The following is a 27,805-nucleotide window of genomic DNA, read 5'->3' on the forward strand; positions in this document are numbered from 1 at the left end:
GAAATATGTAGCCAAATACCCTCAAGCTGTAGGTAATATAGTAAACAAATGTAACTTCTAATGTTACCTATGTTTCTAATTTGGAATGTAGAAATTCTTCAAAGGGCACTATGGATTGGGTTCTAGCCTCTTAAATTAAGTAGCCAAAGATAAAGTTAAAGCTGCACTTGACACTTAAAAAGGAAAATAAAGATTATAGTTGTATATCTGATAATTGCATTAATCAAATATGCGCTTTCCTGCAACTGATTCTCTATTTTAATAGCTCCCAAATGCCTCCTTCAAACCAGTATCAGTTTAGCTGGTCTACAATTACCCAAGAAGCTCTGAAAATATATAGAACCCCAAGCTTCACCCCAGTCCCTGAGATTCTAATTCAGGCCCTGGAATATGTGTTTTTAAAAATTTCCTTCATAATTCTGATGCATATCCAGGTTATACAAACACAGTTTGAGCTGACCTTCAAGAAACTATTTCCATGAATTTCCAGAACTGGGTTATACTGATAAAATCTACCTACCTAGAACCTAGAACAGGGCCAGTTACATAGTAAGTGCTCAAGACTGAATGCTGTTGAATGATACTAAGTGACTAAAGGCCCAAGTTTAGCTTTTTAAAGAGGTCTGGATACAGACATTAAAATCAAGACAGTTATAAGTAGGACCTGCTTGTCCCATCCTATAAGTAGGATGGGACAACCTATGGGTTGGATGATAAAAGCTGTAGACTATCCAAGTCTTTGATCTCTTCCAACCTTCTTTCATACCTGAAAGAGTCAGTCTTTTAAATTACTTTCCCTGCATAAAATTACAAATATAAATGCTGCATATGCAATTGTAAAATAAAGGAAAAGACAGTGAATATGCTCAAATGATAAGATATATGTTGCCTCTGGCTAACCCATCCATGTGAGATCATTTTGTAATTTTATAGGAGAAATGGAATACGTTGCCGTAATAAAAAAACTATTGGTGCATGCAACAATAAAGATGAATTTCAGACATTATAGCGAGCTAAAGCTAATGTGAAAGAATACATCCAGTATGGTTTATTATGAAGTTCAAGCACAGACAAATATAATCTATAATGACAGAAATCAGAACAATGGTTTTCTTTGGCTGGGGGTGGTGAGTGCAAGGTGTATGAGGGAAGCTTCAGGGGGATGAAAATGATCTGTGTTTCGATCTTGGTGGTGGTTAAAGAAATGTGTATCTATGTAAAAATTCATCAAGCTGTATACTTAAAATTTATGTACTTTACTATATAAAGTTACACCTCAATTTCAAAAACTAAGAATTTTTTTCACTAACATACAGTCCCACTATGCCAAATACTACTGCGGGTTAGAACCCTTAAAAACATTGAAAAATCTTTTTAAAGTTTCTGTTAATTTTATAAGTCAAAATGGTACTGAACTTGTTTTAACTTCCATTTATTGACAAGACTGTTATTTTCAAATAGTTACTTGTATATTCTCTTTTTAAAGAATTTCTGTCTTTCAATTTATGTGTAGGGATTTTACTATTTCTCTTCTCAAGGGTGTAAGCTCCTTACAACATATGATATTAACCCTGTGTTTATCCTGTCCTGTTACAACTATTTTTCCTAAGACAATTTCTTGCCAAAATCTGTTGACAATTTTCAATAGACTTAAGTATTGCTTCCATATAATAAAATTCACCATGTTAGATATGTTTCATTAAGTTTAGTAAAGTATGCAGTTATGCAACCATTACCACAATCAACTTTCAGAACATTTCTAGCACTCTAAAAAGTTACCTCGTACCCTCTTTCAGTCAGTCCCCACTGCTACCCCAGGCAACTCTGATAGTTTTGCCTCTTCTAGAATTCCATATTAAGAGAACATTCAGTATGTAGTCTTTTACATATGACTTCTTTCCCCTAGCATGATGTTTTTGAGATCCATCCATGTTGCTACATGTATGAATAGTTTATTCCTTTTTGTTGCTAGTATTATTCCACTTTTTATATACCACATTTATCCATTTATCAGTTGATGGATGTATTGATTAATAATGCTGTTATGAGGTTCCTTCTTACATTCAGGATATTTGAAATTTGTGGCTTCTCTTTGTTTTGATCAATTTACCTAAAAGTTTTTTTTAAATTTATCTTTTCAAAAAATTAGCTTCTGGTCTCACTGATTTTTCTCTATTGTGTCAGTTTTATAAATTGGTGGTTTCCATTCTGCTCTTTATTATTTCCTTTATATATCTATTTCGGGTTTAACTTTTTCTTCTTTTTCTATTTTCTTACAAACTCAGATAATTGATTTTAAACTTTCTTTTTTTTCTTATATAAGCATTTAAAACTAGAAATTTCCCCCTCAGCAACGCGTTAGCTATCCTACAAATGTTACGCTGGATGCTCATTTTCATTTAGTTCAAGATATTTTCTAATTTCCTTTGTGACTTCTTCTTTGAATCATGGGTAACTTAGAAGTATGCTATTTCATTACCCCTTACTTGCGGACTTCCAAGATTTCTTTCTCTTTTTTTTTTTGGTGGATTTCTTTCTGTTATTGATTTCTAACTCTACTGTGGTTGGAGAACATACTCTAAATGATTTCAATCCTTTTAATTAAGATTCTCAATAAGTCTAAGACTTATCTGATGACCCAGCAATGGTCTATACTGGTGAATGCTCCATATGCACTTGGAAAGAATGTGTATGCTGCTGTTTCGGGTGGCAGAGTCTATGAATGTTAATTTTTTTTAACTATAAATATTAATTAGATCTTGTTTGTTAATGGTATTGTCCAGTTCTTCTACATCCTTGATGATTTTCTGTCCAGTACTCTATCAAGTATTGAGAGAGGTGTTGAAGTCTTCAACTGTAATTGTGGATTTGTCTATTTCTCCTCTGTAGTTCTATCAGTATTACTTTACATATTTTGGTGCTGTTATTACGTACATATATTTCTAATTGTTCTATCTTCCTGCCATATTGACATTTTTATCATTATGGAATGCCACCCTTGTCTCAGTAGTATTCCTTGTCTTAAAGTCTATTTGCCTGATAGTAACATAATCACTCTAGCTCTTTTTGTTATTATTTGCATAGTACATTTTTTTCCATTCTTTTAATTCAACCTATTTGTGTCTGAATTTAAAAGGTGTGTCTTGTAGACAGCACAGATTTTGATGTTTGTTCTTTAGCTAGTCAATCTCTGCCTTTTGATTTTAGTGTTAATTCACATTTAATATAATTATTAAATATGGCTAGATTTAGACTCCAATTTGCTTTCTATTTGTCTCATTTTTATTTCTCTGTTCCCCCATTTCTGCCTTGTTTTGCATTAAACAAGTGTTTTTTAGTATGCCATTTTAATTCCTCTATTAAATTTTTTAGCTGTCTTTCTTTGCTTTATTCTTTTAGTGGTTGCTCCAGGGCAGCTGTTCTCAGAGTGTGGCCCCTACACCAGTAGCATCAGTATCACATGTTAGAAATGTAAATTCTTGGGCCCTATCCCAAGCCTACTGAATCAGAAGCTCTGGGAGTGGGGTCCAGTAATGTGTGTTTTAACAAGCTCTCCAGGTCTATCTGACGCACACTGAAGCTGTGAGCCAGCCTTCTGGAGATTACCTCTTTAAATTGTAACCATCTAGTTCAAAGTAAAACTGACTTATCCCCAATAAAATACAAGAACCTTGCACCAGCACAATTCCATCCTCCCTTTCCTTTGTGTTCCTGTTACCACACATTCCATCTATATATGTTAAAAACCTAATCTTTGGTATTATAAATTTTGTCTTAAATAATCAAATCTTTTAAAGAATATATGTGTGTATATATTTATTTTTTTAATTTATTTAATTTTGGCTGTATTGGGTCTTTGCTGCTGTGCACGGGCTTTCTCTAGTTGCGGTGAGCGGGGGCTACTCTTCTTTGCGGTGCGCAGGCTTCTCACTGTGGTGGCTTCTCTTGTTGTGGAGCATGGGCTCTAGGAGCATGGGCTTCAGTAGTTGTGGCACGTGGGCTCAGTAGTTGTGGCTCACGGGCTCTAGAGCACAGGCTCAGTAGTTGTGGTGCACAGGATTAGTTGCTCTGCAGCATGGGGGATCTTCCCAGACCAGGGCTCAAACCCGTGTCCCCTGCATTGGCAGGTGGATTCTTAACCACTGTGCCACCAGGGAAGTCCTATAATATATATATTTAATGCAAATGATTTTCCTTCATTTCTTACAATACATTTAGAAAATTCTTTCTCAGAGGAGATATCTACTTCTATGTTTTCAGGTTTAAAAAATTTAAACATTTTGTTTTCTCTCTAGTATTAATTTTGGCATATGATGCGAAAATAAAAATCAAGAGTAATTGTTGAAAAGAACAAAGGAGGTATATTATTAATAGTAGTAAGTGAAAAGATACTGGTGGAGAGAAACAGAAAACATGGTTTAGATCTAAGCCTCATTTCTTCCAAAGGCTATACAGGGTACTGGAGTAAGTTCAGAAGCAAGAAAGTGAACAGAATGTAGTATCTGTCTCAGTGTCTCCACTCTACACAGTAAATACAGTCAAAGTGTTTCAATATTATCACGTTTGATTTTGCTGGACCCACTTACCTTAACATTATAGCAGCGAATGGTGTGATCACTGGAACCAGTGTAAAGGGCAGCATTCTTCCCAGAAGTCTGAGTAACCAGGAGGCAGTTCACTTTGGAGGTATGGCCCTCAAAGACACCAATATACTTCCGACTCTAAAGTCAAGCACAGTTCAGATCATTACTTGTGGATATAAATGGATTAGATAATGCATTTCCTCAAAAAAAAAAAAAAAAAAAAACGATGCTAAAACATACAGTTCATTGTTGTAGCCTCAGAGTCTAGAACAGTACCTGGTATCAAAAGGTGTTCAGTAAATACCTGTTCACTGAATGCCCAGCAAACAGTCACACGTACTGAGGTAACCTGCAACTATATGTTAACTGAGCCATAAGTTCGGGTTTTTCCATAAGATGCTACAGAAAAACCTGAACAAACTTTTTGGCCAATCCAATACTTAGGGCAATTTGGTATAAGACAGATCAGAATTTTAGTTAATATCTAGGGCAAGGCTCTCTAACATATGGACCAAAAAGCTAGCAAATCCAAACTATGGCTAATTACCCAGATAAGTTCCTGCATTTGATCACTATGCAGAGAATGCGCCACAATATTCAAAGATATGTCAGGTGCCATCACAGGTCTAGTGTTCCAGGTGTGGTTTCATAATGGAACATCCTGTTGTCTCTGTGCACATACTGTTATATATTTAGAATGTACATATATACCTATACTTACCTTTCAGTTCAGAGTTAGAGCCAATTCCCCAAATCTTACAGTCACACCTCCTGGTACCATTGCTTCCTTCCTTCAGTCATCCCTGTTGCCCTCACATTATTAGGCTAAAGGAACCTATATACCTGTTGCCTACAGCAAACGTTTTCTCAGTCCATCATCTATCTAACCTTTTGATTTTCAAGGACTTCATCAGTTTCAAATACTTTCACCATACTTGTTCAAACATAGTGTTCCTAAAGTTTCTTGGCTATCGTTGTGGATAAAAAGAATTAGTTTGACGCATACCAGACTCAAAACTCAAAAGTCCATTCTATGAAAATTGAGAGTAATGAGCATCAGATTATCCTAAGTGTGGGGTAGTGGAAGACGGTTGCTCTTCTTAATAACCGGGATAATTAATCAACTCTCAGGGAAAATGCCTCCTCTTATATTGACTACTTCTCCAGTACTCACTCTATCCCTTCTCTATTATGTAGCAGCTATGTGACAGACCTCAGCATCAACTCCAGGGCTGGGACCTGACTGTCGCGAGCCTATTGTTATAATCCCATTTCCTTTTGCCAAGTGATTGTTCGGAGAGGAAAGCACAGGACCCTTTTTTGGTGGTGGGAGGGAAAAGAAACCCCTGTGGCTACTGACATCTATCTGTGAGCAGGAGGAGAACTTGCTTTAGGAAAAGGTGATATCAGAGAAGGCAGAATGGAAATAAAGAAAGAAATTAAGTCTCCAGTGACCCCACTGAGCCGCTGGATCAACTGTATCTAAAGTTAGTCTAAAGCCCACTCCATCTCTGGACAGCAAATAAACTCCTAGTCTAAGAGAGAGCTACTTGGAGTTTCTAAAACCTGCAACCAAGCAAAAATATTCAAATTGTTGTATCAACTTACCACGAGATTATAAACTCGGACAGTTTTATCTGCTGAACAGGTATACAGTAAATTCCCAAATATCTGAATTGCATTCACTGCAGCTTGGTGCCCCTCAAAGCTCCCTTCTGTGGGCTCATCATCATCTCCTGGCTCTGAAGATATTTCTAGAAAACAAGAATATGTTTCAGAGATGTGTCTGCCTGTGTCTCAAAAGATACTAAAAAATTTAAACCATTATGAAAAAGTGGTCTCTGGATTCTCCTTAAAGCCTAGTTCCCCCAGCAAAACACCACATTTTCATTAGTGATCTTCATTATGAAGATTTCATAATAAAAAAAGGCAGGGAAGACCTTTCACTTCGGAACAAGATACTTATATAGTGAGCTTTGAGTGATACCCATAAGGCACCAAGCATCTTTCCACATCCAGTTTCCTCTGCTGCCAGTTATCCTGTTGAGTAAGGCATTATTATTGTTTTTTTGCGGTACGTGGGCCTCTCACTGTTGTGGCCTCCCCCGTTGCGGAGTACAGGCTCCGGACGCGCAGGCCCAGTGGCCATGGCTCACGGGCCCAGCCGCTCCGCAGCATGTGGGATCTTCCCGGACCGGGGCACGAACTCGTGTCCCCTGCATCGGCATGCGGACCCCCAACCACTGCATCACCAGGGAAGCCCAAGGCATTATTTTTAAGTAGTTCCTTCTCAAAGCAAAACCCCCCAAGAGCCAAAAAACCTTAATTGTCCCTTGGTATCCAAAGGGGACTGGTTTCAGGACTCCCCCACCCCCACACACACCAAAATCCACGGATGCTCAAGCCCCTTAAATAAAACGGTGTAGTATTTGTATATAACCTATACACATCCTCCTGTTTACAGCTGACCCTTGAACAACATGCTTTGAATTGTGCAGGTCCACTTATACACGAGTTTTTTCTTTTTCCAATAAATGCATATTACACAATCTGCAGTTAGTTGAAGCCATAGATGCGGAACCGAAGATACAGAAGGCCAACTATACTAATTAGGTGAACACGTAAGACAGCCAGGTAAGAGAGATGGGAGTAAGAAACTGAAATGCCAGATCTGAGGATTTACGAATACCATAACTGCTGGTCAAAGCAATCCTCTTGGTAACAAGCCCAGTTCCCGTCCCCTATTGTATAAGCATATTTAAGTAGATTTAAACCCTGGCTCTAATATTTACAAGACTTTTTTTCTGTGATTAATTTAAATAAAACTGAACAACCAAATACCTGAAGAGTTCTTTGATCCTTTAATGGATGAGATCACAGTCTGAGTTTCTGCCACACTACAAAATAATAGCAAAAGTCTTCTTAGCATCTGTGTGAACAGGCCAGGCAGTAAAACTTATATTTTCCTGACTCAAAAGATTGTTCTAAACAATGGACAAAATAGCAATGATATAAGAGATCGGTTTTTCCATCTGAAATTTCTATATGAAAGGAAATGAAAGTAGAGTAAATATTTACAACACAAATGAGAAAACACAAAATCTCCATTGCTAAGGTTTGATTCTTCCATACCCATTATCCCTACTGATTTTCTATAAATGTGACTCTTTAAAAAAATTCTGATTCAGAACAAAAGGTTCTATTTTTCAAGAATAGAATGGTGAAAGCTGTTCTGATTGGACCAACACGGTGTCCTTACCTTACAGGGATGCCATCTTTATAACGGGTGCCAATCTCACTGGTAGAGCTAACTTCATCACAACCAGAGCGAGAAGTTTCTAATGAGTTTAGCTCTGTGGAGTTACGAATATCCTTTTTAGATGGGCTGTCTGGTTTCTCTTCTCCAGTTTCAGAAGAATCAATGGCTACCACTTCTAACTGAGGATTAGGAATTTCTAGGACTTCCAGAGACGAGTCACTATCTGGTTCATCTCTGACACTCTCTTGTTCTGGACCAGTTCTGCTATCTTCCCAGGTGGAGGTTGTCACTTTCCCCCCTTTAGTGGACTTTCCAGTTTTTACTTTCCTTACAGGTTTAGCAGTAAATATATCCTGTTCAGTGTCACTGTTCTCAGGAACATGGGCAGCCCGCAGAGTTTTCTTCTTCCTAAGTTTCTTCTTTTTCTTGTTCCCCCTAGCTTCAGCTGATGTCAGAGTGGACTCTGCCTGTTGTTCTGGATGGTCAGCTGGAGAGTGGGGCTCTTTCTCTAAAGGGGTTTCTGAAGCAAAGGACAATCTTGGAAAAGAACTGGTACAGGCTTCAGACCCGCTGTTGCCTCTGTTTGGCTCTTCACCTTCTTTATTTATGCTAGGAAGACCAGCTGATTGGGAAGAGGGATTGTTCCCTCTGTTTCTGGTATTTCCTTGCTCCACAGAAAACTTCAGTTCTTGGCTAGGCTCATGGAATCTCTCTGTTAGCTCTGATAAGGACAATGCTGCAGTGATAACTGGATAAACTGGACTACTGTCACTGATCTCTCCTGAATTGAGAAGGAAAAAAAGAATTATTCCATCGTTTTTGTGTCTGGTATTTGTAGTCATAAACTACAGTTATCACTGATTGAACTTCTACCAAATAATGACATTTTGATATGTTAACAACTTTAACAGTCATGGTTTAGTTATCTGACCCCTCAGCTTCCCATAACCTACACATATTTCTATTACAGTATTTATATACTTTGCCTTGCATTAATTTCACAAATTACATGCATGTCTTATACCCTACAAAAGCTCCTTTTATGGGCAGGGATTGTTTCTATTGATCTTTTTTCTTTTTTGTTTGAAATGTCCACATATTTAACAATGTGTTTTATTCTTAGTAGACACAAATATCTATTTAGCTAAAGTGCTTTCACCTTTATTTCTTAGAAGTTTTCATTATGCATTTTACCTGTATATCATCCAATTTAGCTACATACTAGCAGTTAAAAAGTCAGCTGACTTAAAATGTCTATTTTCTTTGACTTAGTTATTTCATGTCTAGAAATTTAAACTGATGAAATAATCACAGACATACTCAAAGACATATACAATGCAGCGTTATACAGAATACAAAAAAAGGAAAAAACGTATTCAAAGATTATATAAATTATTGTATATTCATATTATGCAACTTCTGAAATATTATACAACTAGCAAAATAGTGTTTTAGATGAATTATTTTTATGACACAGGAAAATGATCATAATTAAGTGGGAAAAAAATCAAGTTATAACAGACTATACTTGTCCTTTGTATAAAGTCTCATGTAAGCACATAAACATTTATAATTTTAAAAGACTGAAATATATAACAAAATAACAAATACACATTTTTATAGTTTCCCAACTTTTTACAATGAACATGAATTAGTTTTGCAATCAGAAAAGGAAATAAAATACAAGCTATTTTTGAAAAAAATACTACTAGTTTTTAAAAAATACTAAATAGTATCCATATAAAAATAACATAATTCAATATGAAAGATAATATACATTTGATGTAGATATCAGTGATTAGTGTTGCAACAGATAGCAAAATGTAGGATAATTCTTCAGACTTTGTTTTTGCTCAAAAAAAAAAAATCACACAATATCAGTTTGCTTCTTTCATTTTAATATTTATTTATTTATTATTTATTTGTTTATTTAGGCTGTGTCAGGTCTTAGTTGCAGCAGGTGGAATCTTTAGTTGCAGCTCACAGGCTTCTTAGTTGCAGCATGCGGGCTTCTTAGTTGCGGCATGCGGACTTCTTAGTTGCAGCATGCAGACTTCTTAGTTGCGGCATGCATGGGGTATCTAGTTCCCCAACCAGGAATCGAACCCGGGTCCCTTACATTGGGAGGGTGGAGTCTTACCCACTGGACCACCAGGGAAGTCCCTGTTTGCTTCTTACTTAATTTTCAATGTAGCACCACTGTGGTTATGCAAACTTCAGATGAGATTTTAAATAGCTTGGAAGTTATTCTCAAATGGTAACTAGGTAAGAATTATTTTATGAAGAGAGTAAAAACCCTGGCTATTTCTCAAAAACACCCAAGTTTCTATTAGATGATTCCAAACCCCAGAGCCCTCTGCCTTTCATCATGGCCACCTGCTCCTCAGGTCTATATTAACCCTAGTTTGTACTTGAAATGATAAAGATAGTTAAGTAATGAGAAATTCAGAGGATATATCTTATCTAGAAAATTGACTAAATAACTTCAATGCCATTTATCTCACAAAAACTAAATAATTCTGCACCAATCCTAATAAATGAAACCTGTTAAGTGCTAATCCAAAGTCACTTCAGTAATCCTACATTAGAGAAAATTAGAAAAAGGTTACCAATATTTAAATAATCTTCCTAAATAAGAAAACTTCAAGAAAAACTGTAATAACTTCAGTTTTAATGGGCAAGTATGATGTTACATCACTGATATAAAATTGCCGTAGACCCACTACAGGGTTGCCCTTAACCCAGAGAAAAGTTTACATACTATTAGCTTGCAGTAATTCCTTGGACACATTGCAAGCAGAGCCTTGTGACACAGCATTCACATTCTCATCTTGTTCAGGAGACATGGGCTCTTGTTTAATCTGAACTGATGAGTCTGGAGCAGGAACACTGCCATGGGCTTGGAAAGTAGATGTGATTCCTTGGAGAGGGGCTCCAGTGGATGACGGAGACACATGGGAAGATGAAGCCTCCAGGAAAACCGGGAAAAAAGGAGTAGGCAGCAGTGTGGCATCAGCAGATGTTTGAGATCTAATGTTCCTTTGTTCTTGTGTAAGGTTACAGGGAACCTGGTCTGGACGCTCAGAAGGTTCATATGTTTCTAGAATGGGAAACATACACAAATGCAAAAATGTTATCTGAAAAGCCACTCATTTCTGAGCCAATTTGTATTTTTAAAGATTACAAGAGAATTTTAAAAACCCTCATAATTCTTTAAAATAGATTATTATATAAGCTATATTATATATAATATATATTATATTATATATATATATAACTACCAAAGAACAGGCATTAATATTCCAATTTTTCAGATTTTAAGTGACTTATCCAAAGTCACATCGGTACTAAAAGAAGAGACAAAATGTGAACCCTAGTCTTGGGACTCCTAACCCAGGACTCTTTCTGTAACATAAGCATTTTGGGGATATACAGTCTCACAGGCCTTTCTATAGAAGGATGAAACCAAGGAGACACGAGAAAAATCATGTTAACTTTTTCATAACATTTTAATTCCCCTCCACAGAGAACCAAAAAGTAACAAGTTACAGAGGGTCCAATCCATCAGATTCTCTGAATACCTTGTAATCCCTGTAGAATCTGTATTCTATGGGTCCTCAGGGTACTCATCTCCATAGTTATCTAAAAATAAAGTATTTTGTTAAGCATTTTTAAATCCAACTTCAAGATGATCCATTTTCACTAGACATTCCATCTGCTACTACCTGCTGCTTGAGCATAAGTAGCCTCTGAACTTCAACATAAGCTGTCTGAAGAGCTGCACGGGCTTGCAGAAGGTTGTTATCCATGCACTGCAATGATTTGCTTAGTTCTTCCTCCCTTAAAGAAATATGCAGCAGCTGGTCAACCTGAGAACGTTCTGTCAAAAGAAACCATAAGGTTCAGTTTAATACTGGAGACTTCTCATTAATAATACAGTTCCTCAGAAGATGGAACTGCATCAATTGTCTAGGACAGGCCTTTATTTTCTCCCCACTAGGTCACTGGAAGGAGACTCATCAAATTTTACAAATCATGTAGTCAAGCCTGATGCTGTCAGAAACCAAGCCTCAGGGTTTCAAGCGTACCACCACATGGTACCAATTTACCAAATCACCATCTTCCACCATGACCCTTCCAAGCAAAATCTCTGCCCCAGGCAAATCAACTCTTGTAGGTTTCATTTCCCATGCTCCTTTATCTACTACCCTCTTCACCCAAGGCTTTGGCTTAGATTGGGCCCCAAACCTGAACTGCTTGCACTCTCTTTCTGATTCATATTTTTCCAGTCTGTTAATTTAAAGTAGTTCTCTTTATTACAAAAGGCATCCTGAAGAAAATATAGCTTTGAAACAGTACACTTAAGTTACTTTAAATAAAATGTTCTACTATGTGCACGTATTTGTCATCTTTATGTTTGCCTCTTTCCCATTCAATACTCCAAGACCTCTCCCCCTAAACTCCAGACCCACATATCCAACTACCAACTTGATACCTCTACCTAGGTGTCTCTAAAGTCCTTTAACTCAAGGGATCCAAAAGGGAACTCACCACCTTCCTCTACCCTCAACCTGAAACTCTCATGGAATTTTCTAGCTCTACAAATAATGCCATCATCCACCCAACTGCCACAGCCAGAAAATGAGGTCACCCTTGACTCCCACCTTATCTATCACATCCAATCACCGAAAGTTCATCCAATCACTTCCTGCACTAGCCCTTATACCCTAACAGTGTTAGAGTCAGTGTAAGGCAAGAGTCATAGAAGCATATCAGTCAGGGAGCCACACTAATAACTTCTCTACTTAACTCACATGAGAAAAGCAACCAAGATGCCTCAAAAATGGAAAGTGAGAGAAATGGCTATAAATGACCAAGAGGGATAAAATTTTTACTAAATGTCCTATTCCTCTTCACCCCACTGAAAAGGCCCAGCGACACTTTCTAGCTATACACTGAATTCAATTTGTCCAAGATATATATTAACTTTAGCTTTCAGGTCTAGGTGGCATCACATATTTCTTCTACAGCTGCAACTGGATATAGTAGGAAATCAAACTTTTTCTATGCCCTTAAGCAAGATGACAAAAATATCAAATATAAATAAATAAATAAATGGGCATTCCATGTTTGATAAGCTACACTCTGTATCAAGTTGTAAAAAGGCTGAATTGCTGTAAGAACAATTTCTTTCTGCCAGAATATTCTATACTATACCTTTCTTTCCTTTAATTTTCCTTCTTTTATTTTTTCTCTCAAGACTTGGGAGTTCAGGAGAAGATCCATCCTAAGGAGATAAAGAAAATTGAATAATATTAAATATGTAAAGGCCATTATCCAGGAGGGGAAAAAAAGAACCAGTTCTAAGATAGTCATACATTATTCTTCATTATTGCTACCATCTCTAACAGGGCAGTAGGAGTCTCATGAACATGGTATGAACTCATATTAGTTGAATGAATGTATCTGATTAAAAAAAAATACAATCCAAGGTCAAGTACCTCCCTAGCAACCTAGAGGGATGCTAATCCCACAGGGCTTAGGCAAAGCATATCACCTTGGTAAAAGCTAATAATACATGTATCTGATTTCATAGTTTCTACTTTAGAATTCAGCAAGAAAATCTTTACAACCAAAAACTCAACAGCCTGAGACAAGCCCCAAGATATTAGCTTTGTCATAAGACAATCTCTCATCCGATAATATCCACCACAGCATCTAGCTCAAAGGAGCAGAGTTGGAATAACTACTTTGTTATATTGTCCCAATATTAAAGGAAACAGCCCATTTTCACACAGTGACAGATTCCAGACTATATTACCACCAGCAACTCTTTCTTTTCAGAAAGGGTTCCTGAAAGGGTTAGGCAATATTAACATCAGAGGTGCCAAAAGAGAAGTATCAGTGAAGTAATGGATTCTAAAAAGACCAGGCTGGGTAACTTAAGTACAAAAGATAGAGTAACAGAGACTAAGACTATGCTCATATAGATGTACTCTCATAGTATAAAACTACCTTAGTGTTAAGCCTAGTAGTCCTGGGTCCGACAAGCACACATGCCCTGCAAATGCAACATTAGAGTACCTTTCTTCAGCAGTCCAGAATGCATCATGAAAACAGATAAAGTTACAGCTGAAGATGTGGCTGGTGATCAGGTGATACAAAGAATCATTGGCTTAGATACTAGTTTTAGAGATGACTTCATATTTTCCTAGTACTATACATTCATATTCAATTACATCTAACTTACTAGAGTTACTCAGTTAAAGAATCCAGTAGGATAAGAATATGAAAGTAAGAGTCAGCTTCAAAATCTTTTATTCCAGAGTAGGGAGAACCACAACCCCAGATACCCAAGAAAAATTAAACAGTTAAGTCTTTCTAATTAAGGCCAAGTCACCACATGAAATGTTCTACAAAAAGCACAGGAATGATACTCACTCCAGTGGCTCTTCGTTTCTTTCTAATATTCTGGACATCATTTTGTTCAGCACCAGAAGTACAGCTACTGTCTGTGGCTGCATCTGTCAAACTGGAGATTGCAAGGGCTAAGGATGCATTTGATGATAAAGAGTTTCCTTCTCCATTACTCTCCTGGGCATTGTGATTCTCTGAAAGTGGTGTAGAGCTCTCCTGGCTGTGCAGGTCTTTTGCCAAATGCATCAAAGGTATCGTATGGTCAGATGATAATTGAGCACTATGTCGCCTTCGAGTAGCAACATTTTCAGCTCTTTCACCTGTTCTTAGGGAGGCAGCTAGAGGTGTCATTTCCTGCTTAAGGCCCATGGTTTTTTGACTCTGTGCAGACCTCAATGAGTTATTAGGTGAAAAAATCTGCTGGGGCTCATTTTCTTTGCCTGTAGCTTCCTCACTGAAGAAGCTAAACACAGAAGGAGCCCTGTCCATGATCACACTGCTCTCTGAAAGGCTTCGCTTCCTTGCCAACCCAGGGGATGAAGAAATGGAAACACCTTCCCACTGGAATCCTTCTAGACTGGACAGATCAGGCTCCCCATCCAAATCCAAGACCTCTTGTTCATTTTGAACTAGAGGCACCATTTCGATGCCAAACCTCGAGAAAGAAAGAAAAGGAAAAATAATTAATCAGACATGGTTGGGAGAGGGGGCACCACTTAATGTGCCAGACTCTGTTAAGCACTGAGGTTACAAATATAAATAGATGGTTTCTGCCCGCAAGGAGCATTAAGAGTTCTAAACATAAAGTCAGTTAACTCTATTGTAAGTATTATAATGTAACAAGTACCAAATTAGATATTTGTATACAGCTATATACAAAAGGAGGGAATAAAAACTGAGGGTTTTATTTAATATGGAGCTCTAAATCAACAATAATAAATACGTAATTTTTAACAGCAAACAAATAAAAAATAAATAAAAATGTTTATTAAGCATTTACAAGCAGCAGACACCATGCTAAGAACTTTATAATCTCAATGATACTCACAAGTTACAGGAAAAGAAAAGGGGGCACAATAAGTATGTTATTTCGACAAGGATAGAAATTTAAGCCTAGAGGGCTATGTAATTATAAAGCAGGATGATTTTCAAGTAGCAAACCTATGTTGAATGCTGCTTTACCATTCAGAAAAGTTTAGTGCCTCAACATAAGATGAATAGCCGAACTATGACACAAGTACTTAGGAGAAAGTATTTTGCGATCACAAATACAAATGCCCAGAGCAAATACAGAAGGATAACCATCCACACGTTCTAAGTAAAAGGTAATGAGAACAGTTATACCTAAAAGTTGTACCACTCATTAAGATCTATAGATAGACACAGAGCTATAGATTGACTTTTTTTATGCTGTCACTTTATGGCTCCTATCACCAAAGTGCTAGATTTCTAAGTTTTTTCCTTGTCCCTACTTCATTTCTCAGAAGTAGGTGTGCTTCTTTTTAACCTGAATTCCCTGCTAGCAAACACTTTATTCCATTGGTTATAGAATAGGCAAGTAGTCACTCCTGGATATTTAAACCAGACATCTACAACGTATATTTTTTGCAAACATTTAATTAAATTTAACAAGGAGAATTCTCTTGACCAGAGTCAAAGGGTAAGTTTAAAAGAAAAAAAGGGAAATGGATACTGAAAAGAGGCACACACCTGGGTAAGCCTTTGCCTAGCTCTTGCTTTTTCTTGGTTACTTGCTGAATGACCTGTTCCCAGTTGACATTTCTCCGAGATGCATTTAGAATCTGCCGGAGGGTTGGCTTGAGCCCAGACTCCTTCTCTGTCTCACTCTTTCGATGACCACTGATATTGCGGATGCGGCGAGCACTATTGAGGTTTGGCTCAGGAAGGTGTGCTCCAGTTTTGCTCTTCAAGCTAATGTGACGGGTTAAATCTCTCTGGAGTGAGGCAGGAAAGCCAAGCTTACTTAGTTCAGGCAGGAGAGGGCCTGAGGGCTGACCTATATCGTTTTTTTGAAGCTCGGCATCCAAGCTAGTAGTCTCAAAGCCTTCTGTTTCATAAGATACAGGAGATTTAACAGGGTCATCAACCTGTGCATCTTCTAGAGAGGTTTTCAAATCTAGCAGTAAGTCAGAGTGTGGGCTGGCTACAGATGTCATTTGTAACTCAGATTCTTTCTGGTGAACTGTTGAGTTACATGGGGAAGTGGATGGTTTTCTAGATGTTTTCAGGTTTTGCTCCTCCCCGCTTTTCTCATCAGCAGCATGAGTACTGCAGGATAAAACTTCTGTAGTTGCAGAACCCAGGGTTCCAATTTTTGTTCCATCCTTTTCTGCATCAGATATCTCTCCATCACTTTCATCTTCTAATGCGTCTACTTGAAACTCAATCTTCAAAGATCCTTTTTCAGACTCTTCTACATTCCTACTTGCTTTTGCATAATTCCTGGTCCTTTTAGAAGCACTAAGAAGTGGATTTTGCAATGACTCATTACACTCTAGCACATCTTTGGCTTTTTGTAACGTATCACTTAAATTTTCATCAGGTTCCCTGTGAGTTCCAAATGTACTTTTATGCCCTTTTAAAACACGAGGACCTGAATTTCGCAATTTGGATATGTAAGAACCCTGATTATTTTCCACTGTGGGTTTGTTCAAGGGGTTTGAGTGTTCGCCAGGAAAAAAAGAATTCGTTTTGGTATTTTTTGAGGGATTCTTTGAATCTTGCTTTTGAGGAGCTGATTTAGTGATTGGAATTGGAAGGAGTGGGGATTTTAGCAATGGCATCTTATTTAAGGTATGCTCTTGTTCAGGTTTTTCTACAATGGGGCCCTCTCTCACTACCTCATAGGAAGCAGTGCAGTCAGAAGTGGCTTTGTGATTAAGAGATCTAGTATGTGTTTCTTTTTGTGTTTTCAGTGTTGGAGAATTATTTCTTTCATCAGTTTGGGGCTCTTGTATTCCTGTGGTTATCAAGCTAAAATCATTATCTATCGTTTCCAACTTGTTACCAGTGACTTCTTTCACTCCCGATTGTAAATCCAGAGTCTTCTGGGAAGGGTAAGGAGTCCAGCGACGGAGCTTTTCCCTTGCCACACTGCCATTCTTCCCACCAATTTTGGAAGCTAAGGTATCTGTTTGTTTAGTGGCTTGGCTTTCCAGATGCTCAAAATTGAAGTCAAGTAAGCCCTCTGACGAAAACTTATCACTTGTAAATCCTTCAGAGGGACCTCTGTATGTGGCGACTGCACCAACTTTGTCATTTTCTGGCCGCTGCCACTTATATCTCTCTTGATTATATTTGTTTGACTTAGATTTCTTGTTCCATAGCATAGTCACGTCTTCCATTTGACAGTTAGAATTTCTGTTTCTGCTTGGTTGAAATTTGTCTCCGGGGCCACTGTAATTCCAACTATTTGTGCTACGTACACTGGATTTCCAGTTTCCGTTACTGCTGTTCATATGCCGACTGGAAAAGCCACCTGTTCCTTCAGAATGCCAACTGGAATTCCTTCCTGTACCATTATGATTCCAATCTACCATTCCACTATTTGAATGCCAACCACCTCCAGAATTACTATGGCTGTGAAACCAAGTTGAGGAGCCTCCTGCAACACCCTTATGCCACCCAGAACATCCTCTTGATCCACCACTACTCCTCGAAGAATGTGGGAAGCTGTTTTTCCTAGTATTATTATAGCCATCTTTCTCCCATTTCCGGTCCCGCTGAGGAGGTCCACGATGATGCCATGCTGGCTGACTGTAGCTCTCTCTGTCCTGGTAAGGAATTCGGTCTTCTCGTCTCCGTTGGGATCGCCTGTCATCAGAGTTTATTTCTTGGCTGCTATTGGAAGGTTCATCTTGCCTGGAAAAAAAAGTCTTTCATTAGTGACTTAAAAGAGTTCTCCTGGTCCCTCTAAAGGCATAACCCACCAAACTTCCGCTCTGCCTTCCTCCTCTGTTACCTAGAATATGTAACAGAGACTACTTTTATTTCAAATAGTAGATGCTTTCATATCTTTAAATGATATAAACTTATATTTCACAATTTATTGATTAGAAATTAACATCTTGTGTCTCCTATCACCCCCAAAATATTAAAAACTTGACACATTTATACTATCTTCCCTCTCCTGCTCCTGTTTCTCTCGGCATATTCTGGGATTTTGTCCCTATCATCCAATTATTATTTTTATATTATACAATTTTTTGAGAATAAGAACAAGTATATTTTGTAGCTATGGTTAGTTATCATAGTTAATACAATTTAAATTCACCTGCTCTTAATACCATGATTTCTTCAATAGTTGGTTCTTTCTGAAAACCCAGTTTCTTAACCTATTTTAAAAGATTTTACTATGCATAATCACTTTCATTAATAAACACTTTATTATTAAGTACACATTCAGTGACTGTTAGTGGTAAAAGAAAAATTTTATGTATAGTTCCTCTTCCTGAAGGGCTTATAATCTAGCTAAGGAAATAAGCAGGGTCACAAACAGGAGTAAAATAGCACATAACAAGTAGCACCCACAGTAAGTGCTACAAGGAGCTCCATGAGCTAGCGGTTTTTATAAAGAAGCTACAGCTGTTTCAACTATTCATGTTAGACAAGGAGCTCACAGAAATGTGAATAAATTTAAGCAAACATCACAGGAATAGGCGTAAAACCATTTTTCTCTAAAAAGCGCCTATAGTATGCCTGGCTCAGTGCTTAGCATGTGGTATGTGCTCAAAAAATTGAATAATACTAATTAAAATGTATTGAGTACCTACTTATCATAAGGCATTTAGTGCTAATCACCTTACACAGATTATCTCATTTAATTTTCACAACTCTGCAGCAAGTAGCATTATTCCTACTTTTTAGATAAGGAAACTGAGGATTAGAGAGGTTAAGTAACTTGCCTAGAGCAAGATAGCAGTGAGTGTTACGGCAGAGATCTGAACCTTGGTGTCTGACTCGAGAACTCTTTTTTTTAAAATTGAAGTGTAGTTGATTTACAATTCTGTGTTAATTTCTACTATACAGCAAAGTGATTCAGTTATACATATATATGGATATATATACAAATATATATATACATTCTCTTTCATATTCTTTTCCATTATGGTTTATCACAGGATACTGAATATAGTTCCCTGCACTATACAGTACGACCTTGTTGTTTATCCATTCTATATATAATAGTTTGCATCTGCTAATCCCAAACTCCCAGTCCATCCCTCCCCCACTCTCCCCTCCCCGTTAGCAACCACAAGTCTGTTTAGAGCCCACATTCTTAACCACTAGACCTTGATAGAATAAAAATCTCAAAGTTTCGGCAGTTGGGTTCCCTCCTTAATTTTAAACTCAGTATTGACTTTAACTGGCTTTAAAAGCTTCGAATGTCTATAAGATTTTGGACACAAATTGGAATTTCCTCCTTTTTCACAAGACGGAATTAATTTACCTAAAAGTTCAAACATCCACTTACATTATGAATTACAACTGTTTCTAAACAGGAGACCCTAAGTTCCCAAGTGACAAGTGTTACTACAGATACTTGGAAGATTTTTATACCACCATTAACCAAATTGTTTTTTTGTTTCTAGGCAGTATGAAACTTATGACATCCAAGGAGATCACTGACTTGGCTCTACTAATTATCATCCAGAAATGAGGAGAATTGGGCAATTTAAGTCAGTCACAAAGTAAAATTCCTAGATCATCATGAATTGGCTAGGTCAGGGGGACAATAGCATGCAGCTAAACCCACAGCCCAGAAAGAACAATATAAACTAAAAACCTCATGAAGGAAAAAAGAAAAAAACCTCATGAAGAAATAAGTAGATGACTTTATAAATAGGTCACCAAAGAGGCATATAAAAATGATCAAAGAATAGTATCTACAACATGAATGTCTAATTTACTGAGAAGCTCTTTTACCCTCTGACTTAATGTTTAATCATTTACACAGATAAGCTAATAGTGGCACAAGAGTGTAAGAACAAAAATAGAAGTTAGTCTCCTAGAGGCTCCAACACCCTAAAACAAGAGTAAACTACAGCTATACTGAAAGTAGTGAGAATGTCATTTGAAGGATAAGCAACTAAACAATTTAAGAACCATGTTGCTACGGACATTTTAAAACTAAGAAAGTCTCCTTCAAGGACTTGTTCAAAAAACTTTTAGCATATAGAATAAAAACTACTTCTTTTTCATATTTAAACCTCTAACTGAAAATGAAATACAGACCAGGGATAACTAGTATTCAAGAAGGATCTGTAAAATTTTTATAATTTGAAATGTTTTCTATCATGTTCTAGGACTTAAAAAATTACCCCACCTCATAACTGGTTCTATATCTCTTTTACTCATATCTGAAATTTTCTGCTTCATTAATTAAACTCTTCAGACCACAAATCAGTAATGTTAAAATACAAAACGCTAATACCTGAATTATAGATGTAGGTATGAAATTATGTAGTACAAGCTATAAAACTTCTATTGCTGAAATGATCCTGACAGTGTCCAACTGAATATAAATTTATTCAATAAATATTTACTGAAGAAATTAATAATAAAGGGATAAATCAAATTTGGTAGAAGCACCATGTTAATTCACATTAGGCAAAACAATTTTTTCCTAAGGGATGAAATAAGAAATGCCATATAACATATTCAAATGAAGCTTATTCACTAATACCTTTCCACTAGAAAATCTAGATACCAAATAAGAATTTATTGGTATCCAAAACAATTTGGAACGAATAAAAACAGTTCCAAACATAGTTATCAACATGGTAAAATTCAGATACATAGCCTAGCTTTTAGGTAGGGTCAATACTGAGTTTTTGGGGTTTTTTTAAGGAGTTAATACAGTAGTTCAAGAAAGCATTCCATTGCCTTTTATAAATAAGACAGCAACTTCAAGGTAAACTTTATAATTAAGATAAATAAATCTGTGGCACAACTTTGTAAATCAACTATACTTCAATAAAAAAACAAAATTTAATTTTAAAAAAAGATAAGTCTGAATGCTATAGGCTGAAAAGAATGTAAATGGAAAATGTATTCTCTACTACATTCTGTTGCAGATAGGCTTTTTAAAATATCAAAATTATTACTTACCGACTTTGTTCTTTCCTTTGTTTTATTAACTGAACGAGTTCCTTGTCAAAATAATCTTCCTCTTCTTCTTCCTTTCCATCATCTTCTCTTTCCTGGGCATCAACATTATCTTTGTGCAATTGGCCAGAAATGTGCTTTGCATACGCAGAAAGACCCACTTCTGTGACCCCGCACACTCGGCACTCATGACTACTGTCCCTAGGGAAAGAGGCAGATGAGGGACATTCAATTCTCCCCACTGGCATGGCACACTCACAAGATCTGTTATAGTTTCCTCTGAAAGACACTGCACACTTTGGCACAGTGAAAAATTAGTTCTAATCAATTTCAGTGCTCCTTTCATCACTTTTAATAAGTTTGTTCATAAGTTACTTTTGAAATGAATTAAAGATTCTTTTCCAGCAATCAAGAGGCAATACACTTCAGAATAATACAGTTTAGGAGGAGAAATCTTCTTGAATTGCTGTACTTAAAACCTTGCCAGAGGAAACGTGGTGAAAGGGGAGGCAGGGCAGGGGGCTCAGAGCAAACAGAAGTTGCTCCAGAGCACACCCATGGTGCCAGCTGCACTCAGAAAGCCTGGCGACAGCTCTTACATTTAATCTCTGGCTCAAAAGCTTTCTCCCAGTGAAAATTAAGGGGTGGAGAAAAGGGTAGGCGGTGTAGCCAATCACAACCTGGTAACTAAATCGGAGCAGCTGGAGCTCTGCCTGGAATGTGAAGATTCCGGACCCCAGGGCAAATGATACTAGTAGTCTCAGCAAACTTTTTTGGTCGGATGATACATGTGATCTACATTCTGCTTCAGAAGGGCTTATTTTAAAGGGAATGGAAAGCATTTCAGTTGTAGGAAGTTAACAGCTGTGCTAGGCAAATGGTTTTTCTCAGGTTTCAGAAAAGAACACCATTTAGAGAGAAGTATAATCAGGTTCTCGGTTAAGAAAGATAATTGGGCAGGCGTTTTCTTCTTTTACTTTACACACTTAATGGTATATCTCATACTTGGCCAGTTTAAGAAGCCAAAGTCTTGAATCAATGTCCAGAGCTGTAGTAGATGAATAATTTAACTGCTTTTTTAGCTTCCTGAGTCCCTTGATTGGTTCAGCAATCTATGCAGTCATTGATGAGAAACACCTGAACACCATGGGCACATGTGTAATAAATGGACAGTAATAGCCACTCAATAATCCAAATTGGCTTAACTCTATCACTTGTCTTGGGTTAATACTAGTGATATTTTTGCACTTCCTATGCCATTCTATAAAAACACACATACAAAGACATGCTGTCTTTGATAAGACAGACAGACATAAGAAATACATACACAACACTGCTTCATCTTCCCCTCACATACATCCAACAAGACACGGGCAGAATTCACATCAGTTAGCCAGAAGAGACCCTCAAAATTAAGCACCTCATTTACTAGAAGATGGTTTCTGTTACAGATCATCTGAATATTCATTAAAAACAAAAAACTTACTGAGCAACTACTAATTCCAGGAAACAAGCTAAGTATATGGTTAATGGTGACAAATTATAAACAAACAATGCCCAGTAAGTAAACAAAACAGTTTTTTACTTTGTACGAATCATGAAAAACACCTCAGAAAAACGGAGAAACTTCATAAGTTTCCATCTTTTTTCTTGACTTTGTACCTCAAATGCTCTGGAGGCAATATAGTCTTTGACATTAAGATTCATTTTAATGAGTTCTGACCAGATTCCCTGAATTACCCTGAATATCGATAGTTTAATTCATTCTAATCCTCCAGGAACTTAAATACATTATTTTCGCTGAGAGTTTTCAACTGTATTTTACTACAATTATATAGTTAAAGAAAAATAATCCTCAACTTTCCTCAGTTTACCTGGGATATCCACACTCTTCTCTCAAGCAATTAAAATTAAGGTAGTTCATTCAAAGTGAATGTTAACTTGTAACAGAAAGCAAGCCTTTTCTCACAGCAACACAGAATGAAGTTTAAAATGTATATATAGGGCTTCCCTGGCGGCACAGTGGTTGAGTCTGCCTGCCAATGCAGGGGACACGGGTTCGAGCCCTGGTCTGGGAAGATCCCACATGCCGCAGAGCAACTAGGCCCGTGAGCCACAACTACTGAGCCTGTGCATCTGGAGCTTGTGCTCCACAACAGGAGAAGACGCGACAGTGAGAGGCCCACGCACCGCGATGAAGAGTGATCCCCACTCACCGCAACTAGAGAAAGCCCACGCACAGAAACGAAGACCCAACAGAGCCAAAAATAAATAAATAATTTTTTTTAAATGTATATATAAATAGAAATCTATCCCCAATGGGCAGCACCAGAAGAATCTGAAGACTGTAACAAACCTGGCATACATAATTTACACTATAATAACAACTCAAATCAACTGAATTTTCTGGTTAGAAAATCTTTTGGGCTTTAAACTCTCTACAACTGTGGAAAATGTTTTTAGTCCACTTTTCTACCTCAAAGTTTATAGAACGCTAAACCATATATTGCAGTACCAGGAACATCATTCTAAAAGGTATTCTTGAATAAAATCCCTGATTTTATCCTTAGTTCCAAAATGCAGAGAATTTTTTTCTTTTTCTTTTTTGGCTGTGCCGCTTGGCATGCGGGATCTCAGTTCCCCGACCAGGGACGGAACCTGTTGCCCCTGCAGTGGAAGCACGGAGTCCTAACCACTGGACCACCAGGGAATTCCCACAGAGAATTTTTCATATGTCCAAACCATCAAAATCCCTCTTTAAAAGACATAATTGGAAGACGACACTGACTTCTTAAAATATTAAGGAATGTAGTATAAAGTAGACAGTAACTAACTCTGTTAAAAATAAATATCCATAATCATAAATCCACATATTTTGCAATTTCCAAGGCACAAGTATATGTTGGACATGTATCAAACGCTCAAACACAGATTTTTTAAACATTTTTGCTTTCATTGCAAGAAAGAGTATTAACCATAATTCCGAAGTTACTTGATAGAAAAATACCTCGAGATCCTACCCAGAAGGGTATGGCAATAAGTGCAACATAAAAGTTAACACTAAAAACACAGATTTATCAAAACACAGAAATCCCTAACATTTTTCTTATAAATGAAATCTAGTTTTTTGTTTTGTTTTTTTTAAAGATAAGCTTTACAAGAAACTTCAAAAAGAGAAAAGAGAGACTCTACATTTATACTGGGAAAGAGCAGGATAGGTCAACCACATCTTGTGAAAATTCAAATGTGTCTGTGTCTGGAGTCAAGCATATTACAATATGCATTCAGGCTCCCAAATAGGGTGTTTGGGAAACCACATGTTCTTTAAAGCTAATAGCAAATTAAATAATATTTGAATGATGCTATTTTCCAATTTTTTATCAATAACCAGTTAAAATACTACTTTGTATAAATATATAAATAATTGTTGGTAAAAAAGTACTGGTTTACTTCCTGACTAATACAGGCAATAAGTTTCCTCAGAGCGTTTTAACAGAGGGCCCAAATTAGCTTCATCCTGTTACCACACAATTTCCTCTCATGTGTGAAAGGCAAAGCCTTCAGATATTCTATCCATAAGCTCCTCTTTATTAAGCTTGCTCTAACTATACCACAACAGCTGGTTGATAAATTAAGGTTTGTGCCCTTTTAATAGCATCTATCTGTAGAAACTACTTACAGGCCATACATCTGAACAAGTACATCAGGAAAAAACAGGGAAATGTTCCAGATGTCTACAATCGTGAACTAAATAAGTTACTCACTTCTCAATCAAGCTTGCATTCAAAACCTAAAAAAATGCTCTTTACATTTCTTAACCAGATCACAACCAAAAATTATAGTGATACTTAATATCAGAAAGCCAGTAGTTAAACATGGAATCCAGAGGAAATAATCACAAACTGAGGATAGGAGGAAAAAACATAATGACTGATAACTATTTGTCCCTTTGGTACAAACTAGTGATGACGGTCATGGCAATAAATGTTCCAAGTCAGTAAATGATTTTTAAGATTGTGTTGTTTTTTATAGTTTTGCCAGCTGTTTTTCCTTGCTACCTGCTTGCCTTCTCCCTTATAATTTGTACCGGCCAGGAAACCATACCAAACCTTATAGCACTATATCTAAAATATGAGTAAATTAAGTACCAAAGTGCTCTCCTCTAAATAAAATGAGTTTGGGTGTTAACACTGACATTACTATTGTCAGTTCAGAGGCTTCCAATGCTTATTCCTTAACTATCTGATTATGCTCCAAATAACTAAAAACAGTACACAAAATCTCCATGGCACAATTAAGTTGATGAGTGGGAGGAAAGGAGAAACAAATTACAGAACAATACATATATGGCATGTGGTTCAGTTATGGTAGCAAGACAAAACAAAATGTGTGTATATATAAATATAAATCTATGTATACACACAGAAAAGACGTTTGGATAGGATATACACTAAACTGTTGACTTTCCTCTAAGAGGGGAGTAGGAAGGGGGGGAGAGAGTGAAAGGACCTCTACGTTTTTTACTTTTTATGATTCTGCACTGACTATGAACATGAATCTTAGTTATCAAAATTTGTTTTTTAATGTTTTAATTAGCTAATTAGTGATCTTTGAATAAAATAAGGCATTAGTCTTAGAACAAAATGAGCTTCTCTCCTAATGACTAGATTTACTAACCTCATTTGTTTTGTTTGATTTTATAATACACTACAGGTCACTAAGAAGCCCAGAAAAAGGTGAATTCCAGAAAGAAGTATGTTGGAAATGGGATCAAATAATCCACATACAGGGAATCAAAGGTTGACTGTATTTCATAGGTTCCAATGATAATGAGTTAAAGATCATATATACTCAAGGTATTATAAGGGCTCTCCACATTAAATCTGAGTGAACACCTCTTTTATACTGCTACTAAGACCTAACCTTCACACAGTAAAAGACTGAGACCATGGAAAAATTCCACCAGTATGCTAAACAGATGCTGAAAGTTTAATAACATATTAATTTGCCCACACAACCTAAAACTATATTACTTAAAACACAAATAATTCCAAATGACTTAGGTTGGCATCTTGATCAAATCTTGCACAGTAAGTCCCCTACATACGAACAAGTTCCGTTCCGAGAGCACATTCATAAGTCCAATTTGTTCGTAAGTCCAACAAAGTTAGCCTAGATACCCAACTAATACCATCAGCGATATAGTACTGTACTTGTAATAGGTTTATAATACTTTTCAGAAATAATAATACATAAAAAACACAAAAAGTAATGAAAACATTTTTAACCTTACAGTATAGTACCTTGAAAAGTACAGTAGTACAGTACACCAGCTGGCATACAGGGGCTGGCATCAAGTGAACAGGCAAGAAGAGTTACTAACTGGAGGAGGGAGAGGAGGAGGGAGATGGTAGAGCTGAAGGATCGTCAGCAATATGAGATGGAGGGCAAGCTGCAACTTGCATTCACTCAGATTTAATGTTGAGAGCCCTTATAATACCTTGAATATATATGATCTTTAACTCATTATCATTGGGAACTATGAAATACCGTCAACCTCTGATTCCCTATATGTGGATTACCTTAATTATTTGATCGTCACACCTGACGTTGACAGCACAGATTCTGGTTCCTTGCTGGATTCAATTCTATTTACCATATTGAAAAAACGATCCAGTGATGTCTGAGTAGTAGCTCTTTTTTTCTTGTCATAGATAACACAGTAGCACTGGATTGCATTCTAACGGCCGCTGCAGCCTTCATGTACCATTCTACGTTCAGGTCCTGTGCCTCAAAAACTAACAGTGCCTCCTCAAATAAAGAAAATCCCCTTGATATTTCCTGCGTCATGAATCTCTTCGGTTCTTCAGTTACTTCTTCGTCCTCTTGTCTCTCTTCGTCCTTTCTCTGGGCCTCCAATTCCACCAGGTCTTCATTAGTCAGCTCCTCTTGTTGCACAGCAAAGAGTTCAATGAAGTTGTCCTCTTGCAGATCAAGCTCCAGCTTCTTGCTGAGGGTCACTAAGTTGCTGAAGACCTCTTTGGACTCATCCACCTTCTCAAATCCACAAAAATCGTGAACAAACTGCAGGCAAAGGTTCTTCCAAACCCCATTCATGGTGACAGCCGTAACCTCATGCCAAGCAAAGTCAATGTTTTTTATGGCCTTGTAGATGTTATAGTCCCTCCAAAATTGTCACAAGGTTGCTCCTGATTCGTCACTCACCTTTACCGCCTGATGAAAAGTGTGACATAAATAATATTTCTTGAAAGTTGCTACAACTCCCTGGTCTGTAGGTTGGATGAGCGACATATATTCAGTGGCAGATGCACTACTTTGACTTCGGGATGAAAGTTGTCCATGAATGGGGGTGGCCTGGAGCATTGTCAAGCAGCAAAAGAATGTTGAATGGGACGTC

The 27,805-nt window shown here is 37.1% G+C and overlaps 1 protein-coding gene across 2 annotated transcripts in view; it reads right to left on the reverse strand.

The window, feature by feature from the left end:
• Positions 1–27,805, reverse strand: part of ZNF106 (zinc finger protein 106) — a 61,954-nt gene that overhangs the window by 12,766 nt on the left and 21,383 nt on the right. For both annotated transcript variants that reach the window (XM_060005077.1, XM_060005076.1), the window contains 11 exons: positions 21,391–21,588; positions 15,970–18,141; positions 14,284–14,914; positions 13,060–13,129; positions 11,568–11,722; positions 11,424–11,484; positions 10,604–10,942; positions 7,843–8,623; positions 7,425–7,480; positions 6,192–6,337; positions 4,587–4,721 (listed from right to left, as the gene is read on the reverse strand). In XM_060005077.1, coding sequence (XP_059861060.1) covers positions 4,587–4,721; positions 6,192–6,337; positions 7,425–7,480; positions 7,843–8,623; positions 10,604–10,942; positions 11,424–11,484; positions 11,568–11,722; positions 13,060–13,129; positions 14,284–14,914; positions 15,970–18,141; positions 21,391–21,588 — 4,744 coding nt within the window. The remainder of the gene's footprint in view (positions 1–4,586; positions 4,722–6,191; positions 6,338–7,424; positions 7,481–7,842; positions 8,624–10,603; positions 10,943–11,423; positions 11,485–11,567; positions 11,723–13,059; positions 13,130–14,283; positions 14,915–15,969; positions 18,142–21,390; positions 21,589–27,805) is intronic.

The sequence above is a fragment of the Delphinus delphis genome, chromosome 2 (genome assembly GCF_949987515.2).
Source record: "Delphinus delphis chromosome 2, mDelDel1.2, whole genome shotgun sequence".
NCBI lineage: Eukaryota > Metazoa > Chordata > Mammalia > Artiodactyla > Delphinidae > Delphinus > Delphinus delphis.